We start from the raw sequence: 25,165 nt of genomic DNA, 5'->3' as shown, positions 1-25,165 counted from the left end.
ATTCCACATACAGTAAAGTACACTGTACTTGTAAATAAATGCTTTAACATCATGTTGGTTATCTAGTACCTCTTGCCATGTCATATTATTTCCTGTAAAAATTAAAGAAAAGGCTGGGACCCATACATCAGAGTCTCTTTCTGTAGATTTTCTGTGCTGTTGTTGTATGAAATGTCACTCCAAATGTTTTGTTTTTCACAATAGTTGCAGACTCACACCGTCCCATTAATTCAACATCCAGGCTGACTTTGAATATTTCATATATTTCCCTGTGATCAAATTACTGACCTGCTGTGTTTTCATCACTGTCTTTAAGATGCTTGTCGCTGGCTCATCTTCTCGAAATTATTTTCTCATTTCACTCTAAATCCTTTTGTCATGACAGTAGGGTATAGACTCGTTTGAGTGTAGTTCAAGAGAGGTCATGTTATTATCCATCTGAGGCACTTTAATGCGATTGTACTGAGCAGGCAGCCTGAGTTTGGCTCTGACAAACATCAAGAGTTTGGTTGGACAACTCCACTGCCAAACAGTTACTTCTCTTCATACAAATCCATTGAATAACTTTTTTTCAAATTTTGTTCATAGGCCCGTTTCTCCACATTAATGGGTACACACACTCTTCAACAGGAAGGAAAATAGCGCTGCTTTCTATAGGGTCAAACCAACATTTACATTCTGGTTTCCAAGTCTGTTTCTCTTCAGCTCCCTTTACTTTAAATTTTTGTTACTTCTGTATATTTATCTGCATTGATAAATATATTATTTTATTGCATTGCTCTATTCCTCCTTTGTATCATACTAGCATTTATTTCTCTTATCTTTAGTATGTTTTTTGTTTGAATTTTTCTTCTTTCTTTACTTGTTTTCTGTTCCCCCCTTTTTGTCTGAACAGAACAATAAGGACAGAATGTTCCAGGTATTTATTTTCCTTCCTGATTAGTTTGGTCTCCCTTCAGTCCCCTCTGTGGGACCCTTTAGTGGGTATTTAGTGCAAATTGAGAATCTCCATGTATAGTTGAATGAGACTCAATAAGATAATGCTATATTTCTCTCTCCATGTACATCCCATGCATCTTCCTCGACTTCCTCTGATATGATGTCTATGATATGATGTCTTTAATGTCTATTTGTATAATCCTCTTAACTCTTTGCAGTGCTCAGGGTTTGTTATCAGAGTTGAGCAGTGTTATATATCGGCAGCCGCAGCAGTGCAGATGACTCTACACTTGCATATGCATTCATTAGACTGCAGTGGTTTCCATATAACATGCTGCTATAAGCTCGAAAATGACTCTTTAGGGATCATTTTCTAATTGCTTTTGTGTTTGATCAGCATTACCAGATAAAAGATCAGCCATTCCTCAAAGGACTCGTGTCTGTACAATTACATGTGATGAAGTACACTCCATGCTTTGTGTGTAGTGTGTTTTTTCCTTTTCGTTTCACTCTCTTCTCCAATGTTACCACCCCTTCTGTCTTTCCGTTATCTGTCAAAGGTCAAGGTTTGTGACCTGGAGCAGAAATGCAGGTCACAGAGTGAACATTTCCACCAGCTGTCCAAAGAGCTTCTGAATTTTCGTTTGCAATCAGATACTGTGGACATCCTTCAAAATAATCCCACCTCCAAATCCCAGATCCCCCTCTCATCACAGTGGAAATTCCCACAAGACATTGTTGGATTTGAAACCCATCTGGAGACAGGTGAGTCAGTCGTCCCAGACTTAAATACATTTTTAGAGATAAAAACAACAACAACAAAAAACAAAACAAAACAAAACATAGGTACACATTTTCTTTTCTTTAAAAAAACTTCTATAAATCATTATCAATATTATAATAATCATTAGAGCTGGTTGCAGTGGTTATGGTGATGGTTGAAAATGGTTTAATAATGATTTTATAGCTTTACTCACAGTGAGCATGGCACTGTGTGTTTTAAATGTTACTAAGACTATAATGGCTAAATGGTCTACTACCAGTGGGATCCACCCATTCTAAAAATGTATGCAGTCTAAACATGCTAGATAAAAGCATCCTCCAAATTACATAATCAACAGGCTTATGATCAGAATGAAATGAGAATCAGTCATCTAATCCCCAAACAGCTCACATAACAGCTGGATCAGTTCACTTCTGACCATGGGTGGAGACCATTAATGGCAATTCACCTTTTCACGATCAATACCTACCCTAATTGATCAGAGGCCTGATGTATGACATGAATGTAGTTTAACACATTAGTATTCTAATGACATGTTGTGCAACCTGCAGAGCCAGCAGATAGAGCCATATCAGTGATGTAGATTTATACAGTCTGGCTCAGACCAAAGGTCTTTGAAGTTCTGGAAATCCCATTTTATCTTTCACTTGAAACAGAGGGGGTGCTCACTGATGCTTTTGTGTTACTGCATAATATTACTCACTCACAAACCACAAGAACCCAATAATACAGTGGATCCATGTTGTTGATTTTAATTTCCTCAAGGAATTCAGCTGTTTTCACTCTTAGCCTGCAGTGTATATTTTGTATTTCATGCATTTTTCAAGTGTTTTAAAAAAAAAAAATCCTTCAGACGTCAGTGGTATTTAAGGACAAATGCATTGCTGACATGAGGTGTTGATGGGGCAGGAATGGTCTTTGCCATGAAAAGTGTTTGCTGTACACTCGCCTCAACAGGCGATCAATAGCTGTGCAGTGAGCAGCAAATGGAATGACAGTTGCTCTTTATTTGCTATGCAAATCAATGTCTCCCAGGCGATGAGAGCGCGGCAAACACGCCGCTACTGATCTCCCAGTTCTTGCCTTGCCCACCGCAGACTGGAGACAGAGAAAGAAAACAACTGCTGTCTGTCAAATCCAGCATCGTGACAAGGGACCGCCCCAGCAGCCCTCGACAGCTGACCTCATCAGAGGTGGGTCTGAGTGACAACCAGTCAATAAATTTAATCTCAATCATCATCAAGATAGTTTAAAGTTCTCAACATTAACCTAGTTAGATTGACTTACATATTCATACCTGTAAACTTAGTGGTTCAAGTGTACTTTGCTTTTTCCTGGGCTGAATCCTAAATATGAATAGTACATGTGAATGTGAATATCATTTATCTTTGGTTCTCTTAATTTATAGATGGAGGATGAGGCCACCCCATCACCCAGGTCCAAGCCTCGCTACACAGGCCAGGTCCGCCTTTGCACTGCCCGTTATAGGTGAATGAGACCAGCTTCAGGAGTTTGTTGATTATATTGCATGTAATCTTTTTAAGCTGACTAAATCAGTGGTTTCCAACCCTTTTTTCAGACGTACCTCCACCGCCCTATCCACACCACATTGGACAGTCACAGTCATGTTCCAAATGTGTTTATTTAATTAATTTTAAAACTAGATGTTCTTAACACTATTGAATATATATATAGTAACATTATTTTTTTCATACAGTTTATTTAACTTCCAGTATTTAGATTGGTTTGATCAAGTTTGCATTTGTAACAACCTCCATCCAAAACTTTGACCTAACTTTAAACTTTGAATTGTTTATCCAGCTGTTTTTGCTCAAACACCACTTATCCATTACTTTGAGCTGAACTGTGTATTCATTACCTTTAGCTAACAAGCTTCTCTACTCACTTTCTAGCTACTCTTCATGCACTCTCAATTCCGACGTGGTGTTCAGGTGTTGAAAACTGACTCAATATATGGATAAACTATCTATTTCAATCAAATCAAAATTTCTATTTTCAGAAAATTCTATTTTTAGTCTTTTAATTGTATCCCCTGGAAACTACAGAAGTATACCTATTTATACGGGGTATAAGTACCCCATGTTGGGAATCACTACAATTCTTCATTTGTTTGATTCAAAAGAATACTGCTGTGGTGAAAATTTGTTGAAGTGAACCGTTACTTTTTCTTCTTTCAGCTACAACCCTTACGATGGCCCAAACGAGCACCCAGAAGCAGAACTCCCCCTTGTGTCGGGAAAGTATCTCTATGTGTATGGCAACATGGATGACGATGGCTTCTATGAAGGTGCGAAGAGAAACAAGACTCTGTGTTGTGTTTGATGTTGTCCTTGAGGCGGAGAAGACATGGAAAATAATATCAGTATTAAGTGGCAAGTCAAGCCCAGGCAGGCACTTAAATGACAAACGTCTAGAAAATATTGCGGCATAAAGATCAAAGATGACAGCACAGCAGGAGGCTTCCTTTGTTGCTTTTCAAGTTCTGCAGTTTTGCCTGAGTCGCAGTCTGTGGGAAGTCTGTGGGCGCCTAACTCCTGTAGCAGAGGATGCTTGACAGTCACAACAAGTCTGTGCATCTTCACAAGCTAATTATGCACAATTAGTTCAAATGACACCCCAGTGAATTTGTTTTATTTATAGTATTCAATTGTATTTATTCTCTTTGTACCACACAATCATATGTTTAGTAGATGTTATTCTATATGTGCCAGTACATGGCAATACAACATAATCAAAGCTTAGTGTAAAAGGGCTATAAGTCTGATGTAAGTATTATTGTATGCACTGTTACAAAGGTGGCTCTTGTTAGCTTAGTTGCATTACAGTTTGGAGCATTTTTCACATTCATACTAAAAATGTGTGAGTTTTTCTTTGTTAAGGCAGCTCACTGCCACGATTTTCAAGACTGCTGATCCTGGGATATCAAATCATTTTGCAGTTTACTTTGACTGATCCACCTGCAGTTTGGGCACAGATAATTGTGCCCATGTTGTTGCTCTACTATTTGCCAGATGTTACTTTTAAAGTTCTAATATTAAAGTGCTGATTGCCTTTTTTACTGCTAACAAATTAATTTGGGTGCCATTCAACCTGTTATGAGCCATCTTTTTTATCACTGATTGTAAGTTATTATTCATCATTTTCAACAGATGATGACATTATTTTGTCTAGCCATGTATTTATTTCAAACATCAGTGTCACCAAGAAAAAATCCTGCAGACTTTTTATACTCATCGGATTGATTCACTGTCTAATCTCTTCAGAATTATGCTGTCTTCTCCATCAGAGGCAATCCTAATCTCTACTAGCTAGCAATCCTGCAGCAAGTGCAGCCCACCACAGACACAGTCATACTCAGCTGCAGTGATTCATTAGCTGTGGACGGTGAGATTGCATAGCATCATGGAGGAGTCTGGGAGACTGAGGCCTTAGACCAAGCTGTTGTCAAAATGGGACTTTGGTCCCTATCAGCTTGATGACTAATCCAGCGGGGCTCAGTTTAATCATCAGCACACACAAACAACACACAGACACAAATACACAGACACACACAGATGGTCTTAAGGTCTCACAGGCCACTGTGGAAAAAGGGATTGAAGGACAAGATGATAGAAAGCTTATTTGAAGACAAACTTCTTCCCTTTGGGAAAAAAAACTCCAGTACAAATCTAAAACATTTTTTCTGTATTGACCGCAAAATCTAGATGCTCAGGGGGTTTTCCTGGAAATGCTCAAAAGCAGTAAACTAAAGTTGAAGTTCTTTGAAATGTTAAAAGTGTTTTTTTTCATTTCTGTGTTTACTGGAGAGAGTCTAAAAGACAGTATCAGAGTGCCAGTGGTAAATCTTACATCTTAGGGAATAGTACATACTGTATGTTTACATATCTCCCACCTCTCACTCAATGACTCATTCCAACCCGCAAGGAAAACAGCACTCACTGATGATTATGTGTTACTGCTTCCTTTCTTCTTTGCCTTGTAAGGAAGCCATTAGTGAAGGCTAATTTTAACATTTGCAGGAGGTGTCACAGAGGGACTGTTGCACCTTCCTATAGAGACAGTTGCTGAAGGGTAGTGTTTTCAAGTAGCTTGCACTAGGTCAACATGAAGATTTAGGCAGTTAATTTAATTAATTTCTATATTTCCTTCCTTCTTTCTGTGTCACAGGGGAACTGCTGGATGGCCAGCGGGGACTTGTCCCTTCCAACTTTGTGGAATTTGTCCAGGACAAAGAAAAACCAGCAATCCTGGCTGGGGAGGGAGGGGAGGACCATCCACCCCTAGCCTTGACGGCAATGGATGGAGGTGCCTCCCAGGATGGTCTCCTGGGCTCAGCTAACGCCTTGGTTCCCTGTAGCAATGGGACAGGGGGGCCCCTGGACCCCGAGGACCTGGCTGAAGACGTTGTGCCTTATCCCCGAAAGATCACTTTGATCAAGCAGCTGGCACGGAGCGTCATTGTTGCCTGGGAGCCTCCACTAGTGCCTTTGTGCTGGGGGAACATCTCTGGCTACAATGTGTTAGTAGATGGGGAGCTTCGTGCCAGCATAGCCTATGGTGGCCGGACCAAGTCTTTGCTGGAGAAGCTGGACCTGGACGGCTGCGTCCATCGCGTGTCAGTGCAGAGTGTCACCGACCGGGGTTTGTCAGACGAGCTGCGCTGTACTCTGCTGGTGGGAGCCAACGTAGTGGTGGCACCATGCGGTCTGCGTGTGGATGACATCCAGCGTGACACTGCCGAGCTGTCCTGGTTGCCTAGCAACAGTAACTATAGCCACACTGTGTTCTTGGATGGGGTAGAGCACGCTGTGGTAAAGCCAGGAAGGTATAGACTACGCTTCTTCAACCTGAAACCCCTGACGGTGTACAAAGTGACAGTGTTAGCACAGCCGCACCAGGTACCATGGCAACTGCCACTGGAGCAGAGAGAGAGGAAAGAAGCCGGTGTGGAGTTCTGCACTCAAGCTGCAGGTCAGCTCATTTCTAACTCTACATCATAGAGATAGAGCGTCAATAATGTATGCATGGCTTCTTAGCACTGATGGACTTGGTCAATATTTTTTTAAACAATCTTCCAGTCAATATACAGAAAAAGATGGAGGTTGCAGACTGCTAGTACTGTGTTTGTTACAGTATATTGTTGTACAAGTTTTACTATATGTAACATAAGGTTATTTCAATTTTAGGTTGTAGTACTGTGCTGTAAAAGAGTACAGTACAGCTTTGCCTTACTATGCCATTGTTGTGTATTGTATTTTGTCTAGGTCCACCACCATATTGCAGAACAGGTCAGAATGCAACATCAGTCCTGAGCTGGGTTTCCCATTTATCCCAGCACTAAATGATCTTTTTCTATTGAGATCCAATGGGAAGAGATGACATTAGTGCTGTAACACTTTTAGAAGAGGGTTGTAAACATGAAACTGAGAATGACTGTGACACATTCTTCAATATGAGCAATTGAGTCAGGGATCTGGGCAAAACTGCATTTTGTTACAGTACATTTTTCTTCTGCAGACAATGTTTATGTCCGTTTATCTATTCAAATACTAAAAGATGTTATTTGAACCCAAATCCAGATGCAATTTTGCCCAGGTTTGCTTACTGCACAGAGCACATCACTAATTAGAGGACCACAAGATACAATCAGTTATTATTCTGATGAGTCATTTCCTTAGCTTATAGCCTAGCCTGGTATAACCAATGCTATATAAAGCAGTGCCCCTCCAGTGCTCACTGAAATGACTATTTTGTATCAGTGTGCATTTGCTTCTGCTCGAATGCAGTTGTGCATGTTTTATCCAGCGATCCAGGGGAGTGGAAGACAAAGAATGAGCTGGAGTTAGTCTCTCTGGATTGTGTCCTGCATGCAGAGACAACAGTGTTTCTCTCAGTTGTCCCAGAAGCCCACAGTGTTTTATTTTGCATCTTTTTCTCTCCTCTGAGTTTATGGTACAGACAAGAGGAATACTGACTGAAAATACAGTACTGAAAATATTTTGTAAAAATACTATTATACTAAGAGGATTTCAAATTGCAATGCAGTTTTATTATGGAGTATAGTGTATAGCCTTTATAATCTATCATTTATAATCTAAATTATATTTTATAAACACAGTACACAATGTCTTGTGAATGAACATCACATTATCACAAGTATTTGCATGAACTCTGTGTCACTACAAAACAAGCATTTAATGCAGGCTATGTTGGGTTATTAAGTTATTTTCACAAATTTAAATATGAAGTGCAATTTATAAATAAACACAGTTTTCTGTTTCCTTGATCCCTTCCCACCACACCCCCTCTCCTATATGTGGGCTTTTCTGTGCATGACTGTGTGTGTGCCCATTTGTGCATTTGATGAATGCTACACACCCTCTCCCCTTGTTTATGTGTTCATGATATTAAATTATTGCATAACATTTTTAACTTTTTTCCCCCTTAATGTCTTTTCTATTACCTCCCAGGCCCTCCCGTGCCTCCACATGATGTACAGGTGCTTTGTGGGCAGGCTCCAGGGGTCCTACAGGTCCACTGGAAGCCCCCTAACCTCTCTCCCACAGGCACATCTAATGGGGCAAATGTCATTGGCTACGCAGTCTGTACTAAAGGACAGAGGGTGAGTGTTAATATTACCAGCCAGGCCTCATTATATCCTTATTTAATCCCATTGTGATGAAAGAAGGCATTTTGAGAGAGTGGTGAGGAGATTATCTTTGGTTAAAAGCATCATGAGACAAAATACATGTTTATCAAAGGATACATGACTTTGTATAGTATCATGCAGAGTACAGGGCAACAAGAGAATGCACAAGGGATCCATATATCAAAGGCCTACATGCTGTACAAAGATATAATATGACACAATATAAATTGTTTAATCATTTTTAATCCAGTTAAACATGAGAGCATACATCGCAGATGGGCTGCTAATTGCCTCTGTTGTTGAGTATGGCATTATGTCATCAGTGTGCTCAGTGTACTCAGCAGTGCCACCTACTTGTGATTAAGTATCAGTACAAGTCTCTCAATCTGAGACCTGTGAATGTCTTGGAAAGGTCTCTCACTCCCTCTGGTGACTGCCAAAGTAAATCAACACACTATATCTGAAAGGGTAAATCAACACTGAATCACATTGGGCTGGACAGTAAACTGCTGCCATACTGCTCTCTAACTCCCAGTTGAAGTACCTTTTACATCCAAAAAGACAAGTTATTATCACCCTTTGATGGCCTTGCCAGTGGGAATAAAAATAATTCCTCCCTCTGTATGGTGAAAAAGAATGATTCTGCTTTTGCTGATGTGGGTGTTCTGTTTCTTATTTTTACACCCAGATAGCTGAGGTGTTGTTCCCAATGGCAGATTATGTTTCTGTAGAGCTGACAAGGATTCAGTGCCTGGAGGCCAGGGAGGTCATCGTCAGGACGCTGTCAGTACAGGGAGAATCCCAGGACTCCCAAGTCGCCGTCATTCCAAACAACCTGCTCGTGCCTCTACCTCCGCTTCCCCTGCCACCGCCAATGCACCCCCACACAGTCCCCCCTCCACACCCCCATGCTCAACCCCTCCTCCAATCCCCTCACCTTCCTCATGGCACACCCCAACTTCCTGCTCCTCCCCAGGTACATGGACAACCACTCCCACCCCATCCTCCACATCCTCAACCCCATCCTCCACATCCTCAACCCCATCCCAGGCTTCCCCACCCGGGTGGGCCTCCGCAGCCCCAGCTTCAACCCCCACATCCTCATCCCCAGCGCCTACATCTTCAGCCTCACCCACCCCACCAAGGTCCCAGGCCCCAGCACCAACTGCCTCTGCTGCCCCACCCCCAACCCCACCCTATACCTCAGAGACCAGTAAGTGCCAGAGACCTGGATGCCAAAGAGCAGGCGGCCCACCACGGGGGAGCTATTCCACCTGGCCAGCCTGGCTGGGACCCCACACGCTCTCCCTCCTCCCAGCCCACTGTGCCCATGCAAGGCCACACCCTTGAGGCTCCACCCCCTGCCAATCCACGCTCCCCCTCCCCTCAGAGGATTCTTCCGCAGCCTCGAGGCACGCTTATCCCAGACACTGTGGCCAAAGCCATCGCCCGAGAAGCAGCACAGAGAGTTGCAGCAGAGAGTGGCAAGGTCTGATCAAAATGAAAATATTATGCAAAATCCAGTCACGCTATATGTGAAGAAACTGTAAAGATTACAAGTTCAAATACTGCAAAACCCAATAACCACTATCATCCTCCTCTCTCTGTTACTAACTTTCAGGGGGACAGGAGGCAGCCTAGTTACGGCGAGCACGGTCAGTCATTTCACCAGCATCACTCTGACGATGAAGAGGAAGATGAGGAGGGGTTTGCACGCGGCCGTCGGAGAGGACCCTCAGTTGATGAGTTCCTCAGAGGCTCTGAGTTGGGGAGGCCGGTAAGAACACAAAAAGAGTGATGCATCATTTGCGTCCTTTTGAACCTCGATGTGTTTTTCAATGGAAAACCTCTTTATGTGTGTGTATGTTTGGATGTGTGTGCGTGCATGCATGTCTGGGTGATTGCATGCATACACTCCTGTGCCTGTATCCCTGTGTGTGTTCGTATGCGCGTGTTTGTGCCCACTCATGTGTGTTTGGTGTGTGCATGTATGTATGTATGTATGTATGTATGTATGTATGTATGTATGTTTGACTTAAACAATTGCGTCTGTGTGTTTGTGTGTGTGTGTGATTGCCAAAAGCCTCACTATAGTCACAATGAAGATTATCACAGCGAAAGCAGCCGGGGCTCTGACCTGTCTGACATCATGGAAGAGGATGAGGAGGAGCTGTACTCTGAGATGCAGCTGGAAGAGGGACGCCGACGCAACTCACACAACACACCCAAGGTGCAGTTCTTTGCACTTATTCTAAACCCAAGAGTCATAACCTCCCAAATTTATTATCGTTTAGTGAACTGCACAGGCACAGATACTTCAACTGAGACTGCTGCCTTGACTTTTATTTAATGTGTTGTTAGTGTGTGTGCTGAGTTTAATCCAAATATATATAAAAATAGAGCAGAATTAGAGAGAATGTTTCAGCACGATGGACAGAAAGATATAGAGAGAGAGGGTTTAACTGCTTCAGGACCACGGAGAGAGACAGCAAAAACTATGACTGGGCTTGACTGCTTCAGGACCATGGAGAGAGATAGAGACACAAGTAGACCAGATGGAGGAGGATTGGGTTTGAACGTTTTGGCATCAGGAAGGAAGAAACAGGGTTTAACCTCCTGTTCACACATATGGACTCAAACACAAGCGGCGTGAAAGGCTGCCATTCATTGCAACATTACCTGGAGAAGTTGTAAAAGGTTCATCTTCATGCGAATCTCCTCTGATGTGCGACAACTCAGAAACAACCAATGCCTGCATGTCGTGATCCCTCAGGAAACAGAGGAAAGGCTGCGCCGTTTGCTCTCACTCTACTATGTGAAAGCACTTCAAACACGTGTGGGAAAAGCTATTCGGCACACTAAATGACTACCCCCTTCAATATTATGTACTTTAAAGAGCTACTGGAATTTGAAGCAGTATGTGGAAACCCATAATTCAGTAAATGGCCAACTTCACTGTGCACCAGCATAGTGGCAACGGAAGAAAACCGAGTGGAGTATGTCAATTACATGCGTAACACTAAATGTACCTGCAGGCTTTAGGCATGTGACAGCTTGCTTCTTTGAGTCCATATATGCGAATGGGCGTGGATGTTTCGGCACCATGGAGTGAAGCAAAGAGAAAGAAAGACTGGGTTTGAAGGTTTCCTTACAACAGAGTGACAAAGAGATTAAGTATATCAGGTGTGAGTGTTTCAGCATCACAGAGAAAAACAGACTGAATGTCTCGGCAAAAAGAAATTGGGACTGAACAAATTAGCACCCTGGAGAGAGACACAGGGAGAGAGTGAGTTTGAACAGTTTAGCATTATGTATGACAATGCACTGTGCTCACCAATATTTATGACTTATTGTAGCTTTATTTTATTTTTTAAAACATTTCTGTAGTATGTTATGAGCATTTGCTTAATTTTGGAATGTTAAAATTTCTTGTGGGCTTGTGTGTGTGTGTATCTTTGAGTGTGCGTCTATGCGTCTGTGTTTCTGTGTGCCTGCCTGTGAGTGCTGCATGACTTTGTTTACATACAATTTGTATGTTGACGTATGTTTTTTTGTTTTTTTTCACATATCGTTTGTGAGTATGCTTTTGTGTCTGTGAACAACTTGTGAATATTTAATATTTGTGAATGTTGTCTGTGCTTATGTGCATTTCAGACAAACACACCTGCCGGAGGCCGTCATGACCGAGAGACTGGGAGAAGGATTCATCATGGCGGCCCTCAGCCTCAGAGGCGACCTCTAATGGTCCCTTCCATTGGTCAGTATGGGCAGGTGGCTAAAGAGAAAGGAAGGGAGATTTTTTTGTGCCATAGTACAACAGTGTGTGTTAAAACCTTCATGAGCTTCTCTGTGTCTCAAGATCACTTCTGTGTCTATTAACCATGCTCATACCCTTCACTACCTTAACATAAGTTAGATCTAGTAAAAAATATGATGCTGACATTTTTCCCTAAACTGCTCTGCACAGTTGCACACATTGATATGATTATCTACTCTGAGTCCATTACAGTTTAGTAGTTTTCCATAGCTGCTTTCCTGTGTGTATTTCTTATTATCTTGTGTCTAAACGATAAAAAGATTTAGGTGGCAGCACACATCTTCAGTTAACCTTTTGGGAGAGGAAGGTTGAGCTTTTCGTTGTAACCCCGTCACCCTCTGATTGGTGTTTCCTGTAGAGGTAACCTCTGAGAATAACAGTGAGGGAAATCTCTCCCCCATCACCGAGGATGTTTATGGCAGAGTAGCTCGGCACAAGACGTGGTCATCCCGCAGGCACACCAGGTCTCCCCATGGTATGTGCTGCTGCCTGCAGTCCTGTTTTTACCACCACAGCACGGCAACAAAAATGCCACGAGCAACTGGCAAATGGCAAGAAGTAGCTGTCGACACCTGCAAGCGCCTGTTTCTCTGTCTTAAATGATAATAGTTATTATTATGCTTACAGTTGAACAGCATGACTGCACTGCATTGAAATGGTGGACCTACTGGCAAGCCATACCTGGGGTCCAGGATGAACGTTTCCACAGTTGCAGATGATAAATGATTGATTGACTGCTCAGAGAATGCCTCACTCACTGCACTGAACTCCAGATGCCTGCTAAACCCCTTCCCTTTGTGGTACAACCACACCTACAACACTTATTGGAGAATTTGTGCATGAAATTTTCAAAGCGTATTATTGGTAGACATTAAAGAATGACTACACTGTCACTGCTTTCATTTTCTTGAGATGTTTGAGTTTCTTTGGACATTTGGGTTTGAAATATCAGCTATTAGAAATGTAGTTGTCCCTTACATCTGTGTTATACCACAGAAAACAATTACCAACAACTACTACTTCTGTAGGTTGGCAAATGCATACCTGGGAGTGATGCATGTCACACCATGCTTGTATTTTCAAGCATCAAAACAAAGCATTGGCCAGATAGAATCACACTTTGCTAGCTTGTGCATTTTCTAAATATTGCAATGCCCAGTTCAAATAAAACACAAGCTTCCACAACAACTCAGCAGCCTTTATTATACTTCTCACTGCTGCAAGGGTTGGCAGTGTGTGGAAAGTTATGAATATTTGCTTTAGATTTCTGCTTTTTTGAAGTGAAAATAGACATATCATGGAGTTATATCTTTATCTTTATGTGCTTTTTATTTGGGCTTTTTGTAGCATGCCTATCAGAGTGTTGTGGGTTGCTAATGTTGTGTCATGTCCATGAATCACATTCTGTCTGTGTGTATTGCACCATGGTTTGTCTTGCCCCCATCTGTCTCTCAAAGCATATTCAAGTAAAAATAGACAAAATTGTAAAATGTAGAGTGTGAGTGAGTGTGTGTTTGTGTGGTCTGTCATAGGCTACTTTTGGGGACAAATTTCAAACTCAGGACCAGTTAATTGGGGACAGCTTGTCTCTGTGTGTGTGTGTGTGTGTGTGCGTGTGTGCGTGCGTGTGTGCGTGCGTGTGTGCGTGCGTGCGACAGTAAATTATTTAAATAGGCAATTGATCTCTGATAACTTCCTGCATGCTGACACAAATACGCACAAATATGGCTAGAAAAGACAATCAAACCACACCGCAGTACTACATTTAATCAATTAGACATGCAAAATTTAGACTTGGATGCAAATGTCCTCTCTTTGATGTTCTTTGATTTGAGCATGGCTAAGATGCATCACTATGTGCACATATGGACTTGCTCATATGACTTTTGTCGCCAAATGATTTTGAAGTTTTTTCAAGTTGCTGAAATCTGCTCCATTTGTGACCAGATACCACAAACACAGGCTCAATGAATTTACATCAAAGTAAAATAATGACATGTTTTCAATTATTAAATATTTCTAAATATCCTACACATTGCCTGTTTTGTGTGTTGGGTCACTCTTATTGATTGCTCTAGTGATGTGGGATGATAGGACTTCTTTTTGTCTACAGATGGCTACAGGGATCGGGATCGGGATCGGGATCGTCGCTCCCCCACCTACTATGATGAGTCAGAGCCTGAGGAGTCCTTCCGAATCTTTGTGGCTCTCTTTGACTATGATCCTCTGTCCATGTCCCCCAACCCAGATGCCGCTGATGAGGAGCTGCCATTCAAAGAGGGGCAGATCATTAGGGTGGGCATTTTCAATAAACATGATCTGATACAGTATTCTTAATCACTGTGTCTCCCTCCTGAACCCAAACTAAGACAATTTTTACCCTAATTGCAGAAATCTTTGAGTGTTCAATTTTATAACAGTGTTCTTTTTGCAAATCTGGGTTGCATAGAGGACACAGAGGACAGTGTAAAAACAAACCCTTATCAAGTGTATGAACCTTAACAACCTTTAATAGTCTTTATTCATCTATTTAGATGCATTTTACAGTAAAAAAAAAAGTAGTCAGACGTGTTCTTGAATTGAATTGAATTTAAAATGTTTTAAAAATAAAATTGCATATGCCCTGGAATTTTTGTTTGTTAACTAAGCAGAAAAAAAAAATTGAATCATGTCTGCAAAGAAAACAAAGCACTAGCATGACAGTCTAGAAGTTATCTCTCAAGGTACCTGGAGCCTTAAACACTTTCACTCTTTCACTCTGTCTTCTACCAGGTGTACGGTGACAAAGACACCGATGGATTTTACAGAGGAGAAGTGAGGGGTAGGATGGGGCTGATCCCTTGTAACATGGTGTCAGAGATACGAGCGGAGGACGAGGAGACCATGGACCAGCTCATCAAGCAGGGCTTCCTGCCACTCAGCACCCCTGTGGACAGAATAGGTAATATGCATAAGCATGATCACTATCATGCACAAGTAAAGATCTGTGGGCTTGAACAGAGTAATGGGAATGCAGCAGGTCTGAAATGTTAAATATTTTAAATTAAAGAATACAATTAAATACTGTTAAAATGCCATTTATTATCACTTCCAGAGCAGAACAGAAGAGGACTCCGTCGAGATCAGGCCTCCAGGAGGATGGTGGCTTTATACGACTACGACCCCCGAGAGAGCTCCCCTAATGTTGATGTCGAGGTACCACTACTGTACAGTAGCTAGCAGGACACACATATACTATAATATAAGACAGACAATGATATAGATCATATAATAATAGAATTGTTTTAGGAAAGGTTAACTACACATAACTTAACACTATTTTATACTTATTCTCCCCTCTTTACAAGATGACAAAATCTGTATTATACTATATTTGTACTATATGTACTGGACATTTTTGTCAGATATTCTACAAACAAGTATGATCATATTTATTAATCAAGAGAAGAAAAGAGCCATCACAGTAAAATTTAGATGCAACAACATAATCCAAGTACTAAAAACACAAGTTAATAAGTAAATCTTTACTTAAGGAACTTTTGAAAATCAGGATTTCAAAGTGCTGCACATATGCAAATGAAAATATATAACAACAAACACATATGAATACATGTTTAAAGCATAATATTTGATAGAATAAAAACAGAAAAAGTTACCCCACATTTTTTGTACTTGATGTAAAGTAGCTAATAATAAGGATTAAGACATAATTGCTTTTATGCACATTCTTGTATTTCCCTCTCTGTATCTCTGTCTCCGGATAGGCTGAGCTGACCTTCTGTGCCGGTGACATCATGGCTGTATTTGGAGATATTGATGAAGATGGTTTCTATTATGTGAGTTCTTCTTGTCCATGTTTGCTGGTCTTCTCAGTGTAGTCAGTCATTTTCGGACAGAGCCAAGCAAGCTGTTTCCCAGCTTTATGCTAAGCTAAGCTAAGGGCCTGCTGGCTGTAGCTTCATATTTTCCATGCAGACATGACAATGGTATCAATAGTTTCATGTAACTGTGAATTATTGAATCAAGTATATTTCCCAAAATGATACATATTCTGATTCATAAGAACAAATATTTATATATATTAATAAAATCTCCTCCCTGTCTCTCCTCTTCTCCAGGGTGAGATCAACGGCCACCGTGGTCTGGTTCCCTCTAACTTCCTGGAAGAAGTGCCTGATGACGTGGAGGTGTATCTAACTGATACTCCGTCCCACTACCCCCAGGAAGAACCTGCCAACCGCCCCCCCCCCAACTCCGCAGCCTCCATCCCAGAGGGCAAACGGGTACACCATCATCGCCGCTCTCAGCGCTAGGCCCTGTGTTCATCCATCCTCCGTCCTCTCTCTTGATTTCCGTCTCTTGCTTCCTCCACTTGCCGTCTGTGTGCTGTTCATTGTGTGTGTTTGTCCATGTGGTGACAGTGGTGACTCTATACAAACTAACAACCCCCCCCCCCCCCCCCCCCCCCCCCCCCCCCCCCCTTTAACCCTCTCACCCTGGAAAAGGGTACAAAAAAAATCCAGTGTAACATCTTTCTGAGTCTCAGAGAAAGGAAGAAGCAAAGCCTGACATGGACAGAGAGAGAGGATAGACTGTGGGAGCGCTGCGGGTGATTTATGCATGTAGCACTGATTAAGGAGGACTTGAAAAAGGCTCGACTCATTCCTTACACAAGAGAATTTGGTACCTCTTTGCACTGAAACACAAAAATCTAATTGTGGTTATTGTGTATAATGATAATGATAAGTGCTTTATTAACACATAACTATTGCTACCCAATGACACAGAGAAATTCTTTGAAGAAAAAGAAAGAAAAGCATGCCTTTTTCAAACTTGATACATTTTATAATACCTTTTCTTGGCTCAACTGCTGTGTTTCCTTAAGGAGGCTTTGTTTCTTTATGTATATTGCACACACATCAAACAATCTATTTTTCAGCCCTGTTGACAGTGGATATGCTATGTTTGCTCTGAGCTCGAGAGACAAAACTAACCACAGCACTGAGACATACATATTGTATTGTTACGATGGAACAATAAAAAGAGAGAAAAAAAATTGGATATTAAAAACATTCTTTTTTGCGCTTTGTGTTCATGTGTGTTGGTGTTTGTTGTTGACAGTGGTGTTTTTGTCATGGTGGTGGTGGTGGTGGTGGTCTTTTTCAGTTGTCATAGTGGTGTGGGTTTTTTTTTTCTTTTCTTTAACCGACGGTGACGATGCTGCCACATCTGATTTCTTTTTTTGTTTTTCCTCACCCGCTTGGCAAAACAAAACAAACAAACAGAAGAAGATTGTTCATTTCACACCATAAATGGCTCTGTCTGCCTTGTACAGTAAGTCTGCAACTTGAGATACCAAACTTGCAGCTCTAATGCACACAGCTTGTGGTCACAGCAAAAAGTGGCCATTTGAACGCCACTTAGCATTACTGAAGCACGTTGAGTACGGTGTTTTTGTAATGCTATGTTTCATGATGACAGATCAAATCATTTCTCATTGTTTTGTCTCATAAAACGTTGTACAATATTTTATATTTTAAAATATTAAATGTTCATTTCTAGGATATATCAAAGTTGTGATAATAAACTGACAATTTGGACCAGAGCCTGAGATATCTAGACTCATGTTTACTTTAAATCATACAAACCGTCTTTTGTTGAAAGTGTACAAACACTTAACTGTGTATCCAGCTGAGGCATTAGACGAAAAGCCTGGTATCTACAGTTGTGTCCCTGGGTGTTGTACTGTATACGATTGTACTTTATGTTCCCTCATGGCCTACTAATGGTGGACAGCTCTGTGGTGTGCTAATGTCGTGCTCAACATTTGATGGCTTCCTCCTCAGTGTTTCTTCTACATATTTACAATTTGTCTGAGTGTGTGTGTGTTTGTGTGTGTGTGTGTGTGTGTGTGTGTGTGTGTGTGTGTGTGTGTGTGTGTGTGTCTGTCTGAAAACTCCTGTAAATTGAATACAGATTAACAGCCACAATACACTTAGCCAACATTTAGATGATGGAAACAGTCTGCTTTGCTGTGCATCATTATCTTTAATACAGTATGTAGAGAATATTCATGGATTTTATCAGGTAGTTATGTATTGAATAAACTGTAGAGCCTGGGCTGTTATGGCTCATGCTTAAAAAAATAGTTCTCAACAACAACTCTGCTATTTAATTGCAGAGTTTAACACAAATTATGTTCCTCAATGATGCTTCATTACATTACACTTAATTGCACAATTGATTAGATTAGGAAACTCTGATTTGTTTAGAGGGTGCACATCTTTGCTCAGGCTGCATCATCCTTTATTTTCTTCTGAGTTCCAACTTCTTTTAGTAATAAAATGTGTTAAAGAAGTTACAATCTGCATGCATGAATCCAGATCTGCATCAAAATACACACTTTAAAGTTTCAGTTATTCTTCGACTCATGCCCATGACATAACGTTCAACCAAATTTAATCAAGATCATAAAAAAAATAAACCAAATCCATTTGAGGTTTCCTGCTAACTAGAAAACAACCCAACAAACAGGTCTGAAAATAACCTCCTTGCTCAAGGTCATATTCAAAAATATTTTAAATATACACATACCACAGCACAAATGCATAAAATTAACATTTTCCTACACTTCATTTCACAGGAGAGTCAGTTTAAGTACAATCAAACATGTTTTTGTGTAAAAAGAGCTCTAACAGGAGGTTATACACATATTCAGTTTAAAAACATTTCCCTCATTAGTTTTCTTGCCAGATCTTGAGAACGAACAGACAGACAGACAGACAGACAGACAGACAGACAGACAGACAGACAGACAGACAGACAGACAGACAGACAGACAGACAGACAGACAGACAGACAGACAGACAGACAGACAGACAGACAGACAGACAGACAGACAGACAGACAGACAGACAGACAGACAGAGAGGCAGAGTCTGCCATGTCAAAGTGTTGCTTCTCTTGTAATACGCTGCCCCATGCCTCCACAACTCCCCATCGCTTCTTCTCCTCAGGTCACCACAGAAACCACCGGCACTGTCAACAATGACGCCACGCCCGTCCGAGCACCGTCCCCGATTGTCCGGCCCCTCCTCCCAGGCACCATGAGGCCCCTCAGCCCTTCGAGGGGCCCCCACATCCCGCTGGACCCCCGGGACCCTCAAGATCTAGCAAACAAGAAGAAGAAAGGACTGCTCTCCAAAGGGAAAAAACTGCTGAAGAGACTCTCCCCTGTGAAATAAACACAAACAACAGCAAAGAAAAAAGCGTACATGCTGGGCTCTGTATATTGCATCCACACAATCAACTCTGATCCACCAACACACGACAGAGAGGATGTGAGCTTTGGCTCCTGGACTGCGTGAGCCTATTTGAATATAACTCGTGATACAATTATTCATGTTCAGTGATACAAATCAACTAAATTATGTACAGTGCAGTGCCAAAATCAAGAGAGAAGTCACCTGCAGACACAAAAATATATTACTGTGATGTATTTAAATCAAGGGATGATTAAAAAAACAAAAAAAACAAAACAAAACAAAAAAACTAGGATTTTCATGACATGTATTTTTCCTCTTTTGTTCATCAGCATCAGTCAAAGAATACTTACTGGTACATTTATTTCAAGCAGGGTAGCTGTGAAAACAAAGCATCTGGTTACATACAAGTTTCCAAACAGGCTTTTCTCAGCAAAAAACAAAACAAAAACAAAAAAACATCAATAATTTTTGTTGAGTACTGATGTCATTACAAGGAAACAAGGAGACCATACTCCTCCAAGGAAATCTTAAATAGACTACACTGTTATTGAGGCATTCTGTGAAGTAATGCTGGCTGCTAACACAAAGGCTTTATTCAGTGCAATATCATCGAGTGGTGGTAGCATATGTGGGGAGAAAAGACACTTGTACGTCTGATTCAGCAAAGATATTCATAAAAAGAGTTACAGATTGGCAACAGGGCATTAATGTCAGTAACAGCAGACAAGCTTACCTGTCTCAGTGGCCTTTATGAAAACAATATGAGCATGACATTCCTCGTTTGATTACAAGGTTGATTTACACCAGGTTTTTAAAACTTTTTATTTATTTATGACGGGTCGCTTGTGCTTTGTCATTTTGGGAAATCAACTAAGAACAGAAATGTTTGTTGTCCTCGCTGTCAAGCTGTCATGAAACGCCTAGTTCAAGACAAAATTTTGTGTCTGTCTTCCTATTGCACAAAGGTGGGTGTTTTGTCTGATGGATGGTAAAAAAAAAAGACCTGCTTTGTGTGCCTGTGTGTGTGTGTGTGTGTGTGTGTGTGTGTGTGTGTGTGTGTAAGACAGTGTGTGAAGCATTCTTGTTTTGCACCTCATGTTTCTTCTTCACTTATGTTTCTTTTTTTTTTCTGAAGGAGAGGCCATGTAGTTATTGGTCATGTGATCTAGTGATGTGCTGCTACCTCCATTGCCTGTGCACTGTTTAGTTTTATTGTCTCATGGTATTACAGAGGGCCATGTCAAAGCCTCAGAGAAACTACAAATCAACATTGCAAGCTGTGCATTGTTCTCCGGCTGTGGAAAGAATTACTAACATATTTTACTTGAGTATTTTTGTTTTTTATGTAAAGCGCTCTATATATGACTTACAGTACACCACATATTATATACTATACAATAGTATATAGTATACTATACTACTATACATTTAAAAGAGAGTCTGATACAACAGATGTTTACTTTATTCTTATGATCTTGGATAGTTAAACAGTTTATTAAATAAGCAGCTGTACTCAGAGCCTGAGTCAGACTCTAATCAGTAATGCCCATTTCCGTTTGATTTGTTGACTCATTCATCTGATTATGATGTTTATATATGTTTAATCAGTCTGCAAAAACTAACAAACCTACAGTATTTGCATAATGCCGCCGAGAGATTTGCAACAGAAAATGTGATCAAATCAACAGAAGCTACTTAATGTCCTGCAGTTTGTCACATTGACTCTCTGTTAAAACTGTCTCAATTCATTGCTGGTGCAAAAGCTCCAAATATTGTTTCTTGATTACAAGAGAGATACTGCAAAGCAACATCTCAATCTGAGTGATTAGTGGAATTGAAATTTAGCATTTCACTGTGAATTTTTCCACATTTGATTTGTTTATTCAGTTCCACTTTAACAAAATTCTTATGCAGCCACAATTTCTAATTCAAGTCTTGAAAAGTTTGGCAGTGGAAATATCCAGGTAAACTGGAAAAGCTGTCTCACTGAAATATTTCATTTATTATTATAATTTAAAATATACAATTTTACTCCTTGATTCTCTTTCCCAGTCTTGCATTCTTTCTATTCAATATGTTTTTGAAAAATACATTGGAAAATATAAATGAACTTCAAAGACATTCAGAGTGGGATGCTAACTTTCACATCACACAACATTTTCATGTTTCAACATATTCACAGCACATCACTCAAATGTATTTACAGAACGGTCCAAAAACAACTACTTATTGTACAAGATTATAGGAATAATGTTTTAAAGTGGATTTTCATTTTTTAAAGCACTTGGATTACAAAGAGGAAAGGCCTGCATTCTGTACCAACATTATGTGTGCTGTAGTGGTGACCAAATATTCCTCCAGAGGTCAATGAAACTGGAGGGGATAATAAGACTCATAGCTTTAATAATTTAAAACATTTTTCTCTGCGTTTGCTTTTAAATGTCCATTCTATCCTATGAATCTCCAGTTGTCCTTTATGTCAAGTTGCACTTGAAAGATGAGTCAGATCTGCGTTAACTGTGTGTTTGACGTAAAAGAAACAGGATTCTCCATCTCGTTATTTATTACTGTTATTAACTAAATGCAATGACAGGAACGGGTTTGCCAAAATGGAATGTAGGAAAGGTTTGGCTGGCAATAGGTTTATGTTATTTTGTTCCAAAGCTGTTTATGCTTAGTTTCTCACTCAGTCTAAGTTTAAATAATATGGTGTCCCAATACCAAATCATACACTTGTGAATGGGTGTAGTGTCTCTAAAACGCTGTAGCTCTTTTGTACTTTGATCCATTTGTAGATAATTTATAAATGTTTCTACTTGATTTTACGACAGCCTTTTTTTTAGTGCACTGAGATTTCCTCTCCTTGTGAAAAAAAGAAAAAAGAAAATACTGCAAGCATTCTCCATAGTGTCCTTTTGAAAATCAGATGTATTAGTCCACCGTATGTGCTTGCTTTGTGAATCAAAGTAAAAAAAAAAAAAAAAAAAAAAAAAAAGAGAATCATTGGACAGTATTTATGGTGATTAATTATGTGTGGGTGTGCATGTGAAAAAGTACAACTTTTATAACCAAATTAAATTTGATATTTTTTAGAAAAATCATGGTTTACATTCATTTGTGTGTGTTGTTATGTGTTATGTTTTTGAGCAAATCAGAAATAGAATAGTTTTTATCGGAATCCAGAAAGAAATATGAAATATACCTGATGTCATAAGTCTGCACTGTGGGGACAAATCACAGTTAGCTAACGAGACCATCCTTCAACTGACTTCAGCTGTCATTTATGTGTCATATTGTCATTTATGTGTCATATATCATACAGTTATTGAATCATTGTTCTTACTGATTCAATACACCTCTCCTCTCCGAAGGGCTTCACCTATAGAGAAAAAAAAGCATTTTCCTTATTTGGATCAACACAGTTTCACATTATTATGAAAATATTTGAAGCTATATCATTAATTCATAAAGAAAGATTTGAAGTCTGGTTGTAGAAGAGAGAAAGTTGATTCAATTCTCATATCCTGGACTGATGGATTGATATCCTGCACATGGGTATCTTTCATTATCACAGTGGCACACATATTAAAAACCTCTATAGTACTGTCAAAATGTAATAAGGAAGGCAGTTATTTACTTTAGCAGCCGATATTAGTAATGTAGTGATATAACCTGGGTTTGTGTTTAAGGACTAATATACACCATCATTAATGTGGCCAAAAAATTAAAAAAAAAACTAATCATTTTTATGCCAGCCATCTGCAGAGCAACATACTTTTCTTCTTCTCAAATGAATGAACAGATGGACTTAAAAAGACTATTACTGCATAAGGGAATTGTAGGAAGGTTTGTCCATAGAGACTGTGTCCATCTGGGTGCAGACAAATGTATTTTCTGTTAGATCTCAGTATTACAGTATATGGTACACTCAGTGAGAGTTTGTTCTAAATGTGCAGCCTGAAAATGGATCAAACAACTGCTACCTTCTCCACAAAGGCTATCCTTTGTTAGACTAAATAATGACCGTGCATTGTAAATAGGCTGCAACAAGTGTTTTTTTGCACAGAAAAAATCCCTAGATCAGCTTTAGAGAATTCTCTGCTCATGCTCATTAACAAATAACAATACCAAGATGACAGTGCAGTGATCTTCTGTGAGTTTTTGTTATTTAAGACATGACAAATTATATGATTTCATGTATGATGCAAAGTTGATGCTGCTATCAGTAGAATTTTAATTTGTGTCTGTCTAAATTTAAAATGATTACCAGTAGTCTGGTGGGCTTTCAATCACCCCAAAAATTTAATTGCAGCCTTTTCATTAGGCTGACAAAAAGGTGAAGAGGTGGTCACAGTGCTGAGTTCACACAAGTTCATCAACTACTGACTCTGTAAAATGTGATTTCCAATTAACAAGGCATCAGACAGACGCAGTTGTTTCAGTGCAGCAGCAACAAGAAATGAGTGAAGTGCTTCTAAATGAGAACTGAAGTCTAACAGATGCCTGAGGTTTTCACTGACCGCACTGATTCTCATCCATGACTTCACAGTCTTTCTGAAAAGATGAGTCTTATTTTAGTCTGACCCACAAAGAGTGAGTCAAACCGACTCTGTTCAGAATTCACTTTGGATCTCAAAGCTTGACATTCAAGATATATTTGCTGCGTGTACACCATTCATTTATATTATCTCATTAGTCTGCAATAAGAAACATGCAACACACATGTAAACTATAAATCAGTAAATGACAGCTAAAAAATAACACTTTAAATAATATATTTGACCTGTAACATAGTAACATAGTGATGTACTCTTTTTGTAATAATCTGTGGGATATGTCACTCAAATATAATAAACACAAAGCAGTTACCTTGCCTAGATATATCCATGTTAATGACTGAAACATATCCATGTTAATGACTGAAAAGGTATAAAAGTATTTTTCAAAAACAAATGCACCATCCTCGGTAATAGTGCAAGCATGGTCATATTTTCTTTCTATTTTTCTCAATATATCCTTAAAAAAAGAAGAAAATTCTTCTGCAAAACTCAAAATGAGAGGCAACCAGATTTAATGTCAGTGTTCATTATTTTAAGAATACATAAAACAAATCATCATCAAATCATCAGCCAAAAATATCTTAACATGCATGTTTTTCATTGTTCTTTTTTAACAATCTTTTCCCATATGACTCAAATACTGCTTTCATGCTGTTACACCACAATCCTCAGGAGGGCAGCAGTGATTTTCAGTTGGGCAGAGGACAATAGGAGAAGAGTTTAGAGATCAGGGAAATGATATATGCAGTGACAAACCCAGGTCTCAGCAATGTATGCAGTTGTCTGATGGAAAATGTGTTAATGTCGAGACAGTGACCATAAATAAAAAGAAAGAAACCATAAAAAGTCCAAAGTGCTGAATTTGAGAAAAAGGTCCTTTAGTCTCGTCCTCATTCTCTTTTTCATTCTTCCTTCCATATGCGTATTTGTTTTGAGTATTTGCTTGAATGTAATGTTCAACCAACCAAACAAGCAAACCAACAATAAAAGGAACCTCTGAGATTGAAGAGCACAGTACGAAAATACTGCAGTCTTTCAGCAAGGTTCAGAGTACCCATTCTGTTCTCAGGGAATTGAGAAAGAGAGGAGATTGAATTTGTAAATCAACAAATCTTTGTTTTGTTGCTTCTAA

The 25,165-nt window shown here is 39.9% G+C and overlaps 1 protein-coding gene across 1 annotated transcript in view; it reads left to right on the top strand.

Annotated features, from left to right (window-relative positions):
* rimbp2a (RIMS binding protein 2a) overlaps positions 1 to 19,453 on the top strand; it is a 68,745-nt gene extending 49,292 nt beyond the window's left edge. The window contains exons 10-27 of the mRNA XM_062434191.1: positions 1,500 to 1,704; positions 2,759 to 2,916; positions 3,132 to 3,211; positions 3,922 to 4,031; positions 5,912 to 6,715; positions 7,009 to 7,032; positions 8,215 to 8,366; positions 9,082 to 9,886; positions 9,974 to 10,170; positions 10,477 to 10,623; positions 12,048 to 12,150; positions 12,569 to 12,685; positions 14,324 to 14,505; positions 14,983 to 15,151; positions 15,305 to 15,405; positions 15,975 to 16,046; positions 16,329 to 16,493; positions 19,226 to 19,453. Of these exons, the coding sequence (XP_062290175.1) occupies positions 1,500 to 1,704; positions 2,759 to 2,916; positions 3,132 to 3,211; positions 3,922 to 4,031; positions 5,912 to 6,715; positions 7,009 to 7,032; positions 8,215 to 8,366; positions 9,082 to 9,886; positions 9,974 to 10,170; positions 10,477 to 10,623; positions 12,048 to 12,150; positions 12,569 to 12,685; positions 14,324 to 14,505; positions 14,983 to 15,151; positions 15,305 to 15,405; positions 15,975 to 16,046; positions 16,329 to 16,493; positions 19,226 to 19,453 (3,819 nt within the window). The remainder of the gene's footprint in view (positions 1 to 1,499; positions 1,705 to 2,758; positions 2,917 to 3,131; positions 3,212 to 3,921; positions 4,032 to 5,911; positions 6,716 to 7,008; positions 7,033 to 8,214; positions 8,367 to 9,081; positions 9,887 to 9,973; positions 10,171 to 10,476; positions 10,624 to 12,047; positions 12,151 to 12,568; positions 12,686 to 14,323; positions 14,506 to 14,982; positions 15,152 to 15,304; positions 15,406 to 15,974; positions 16,047 to 16,328; positions 16,494 to 19,225) is intronic.
* The last annotated feature ends 5,712 nt before the right edge of the window (positions 19,454 to 25,165 follow it).

The sequence above is a fragment of the Scomber scombrus genome, chromosome 15 (genome assembly GCF_963691925.1).
Source record: "Scomber scombrus chromosome 15, fScoSco1.1, whole genome shotgun sequence".
Classification (NCBI taxonomy): Eukaryota; Metazoa; Chordata; class Actinopteri; order Scombriformes; family Scombridae; genus Scomber; species Scomber scombrus.
This window is presented reverse-complemented; position numbering and strand designations above follow the sequence as displayed.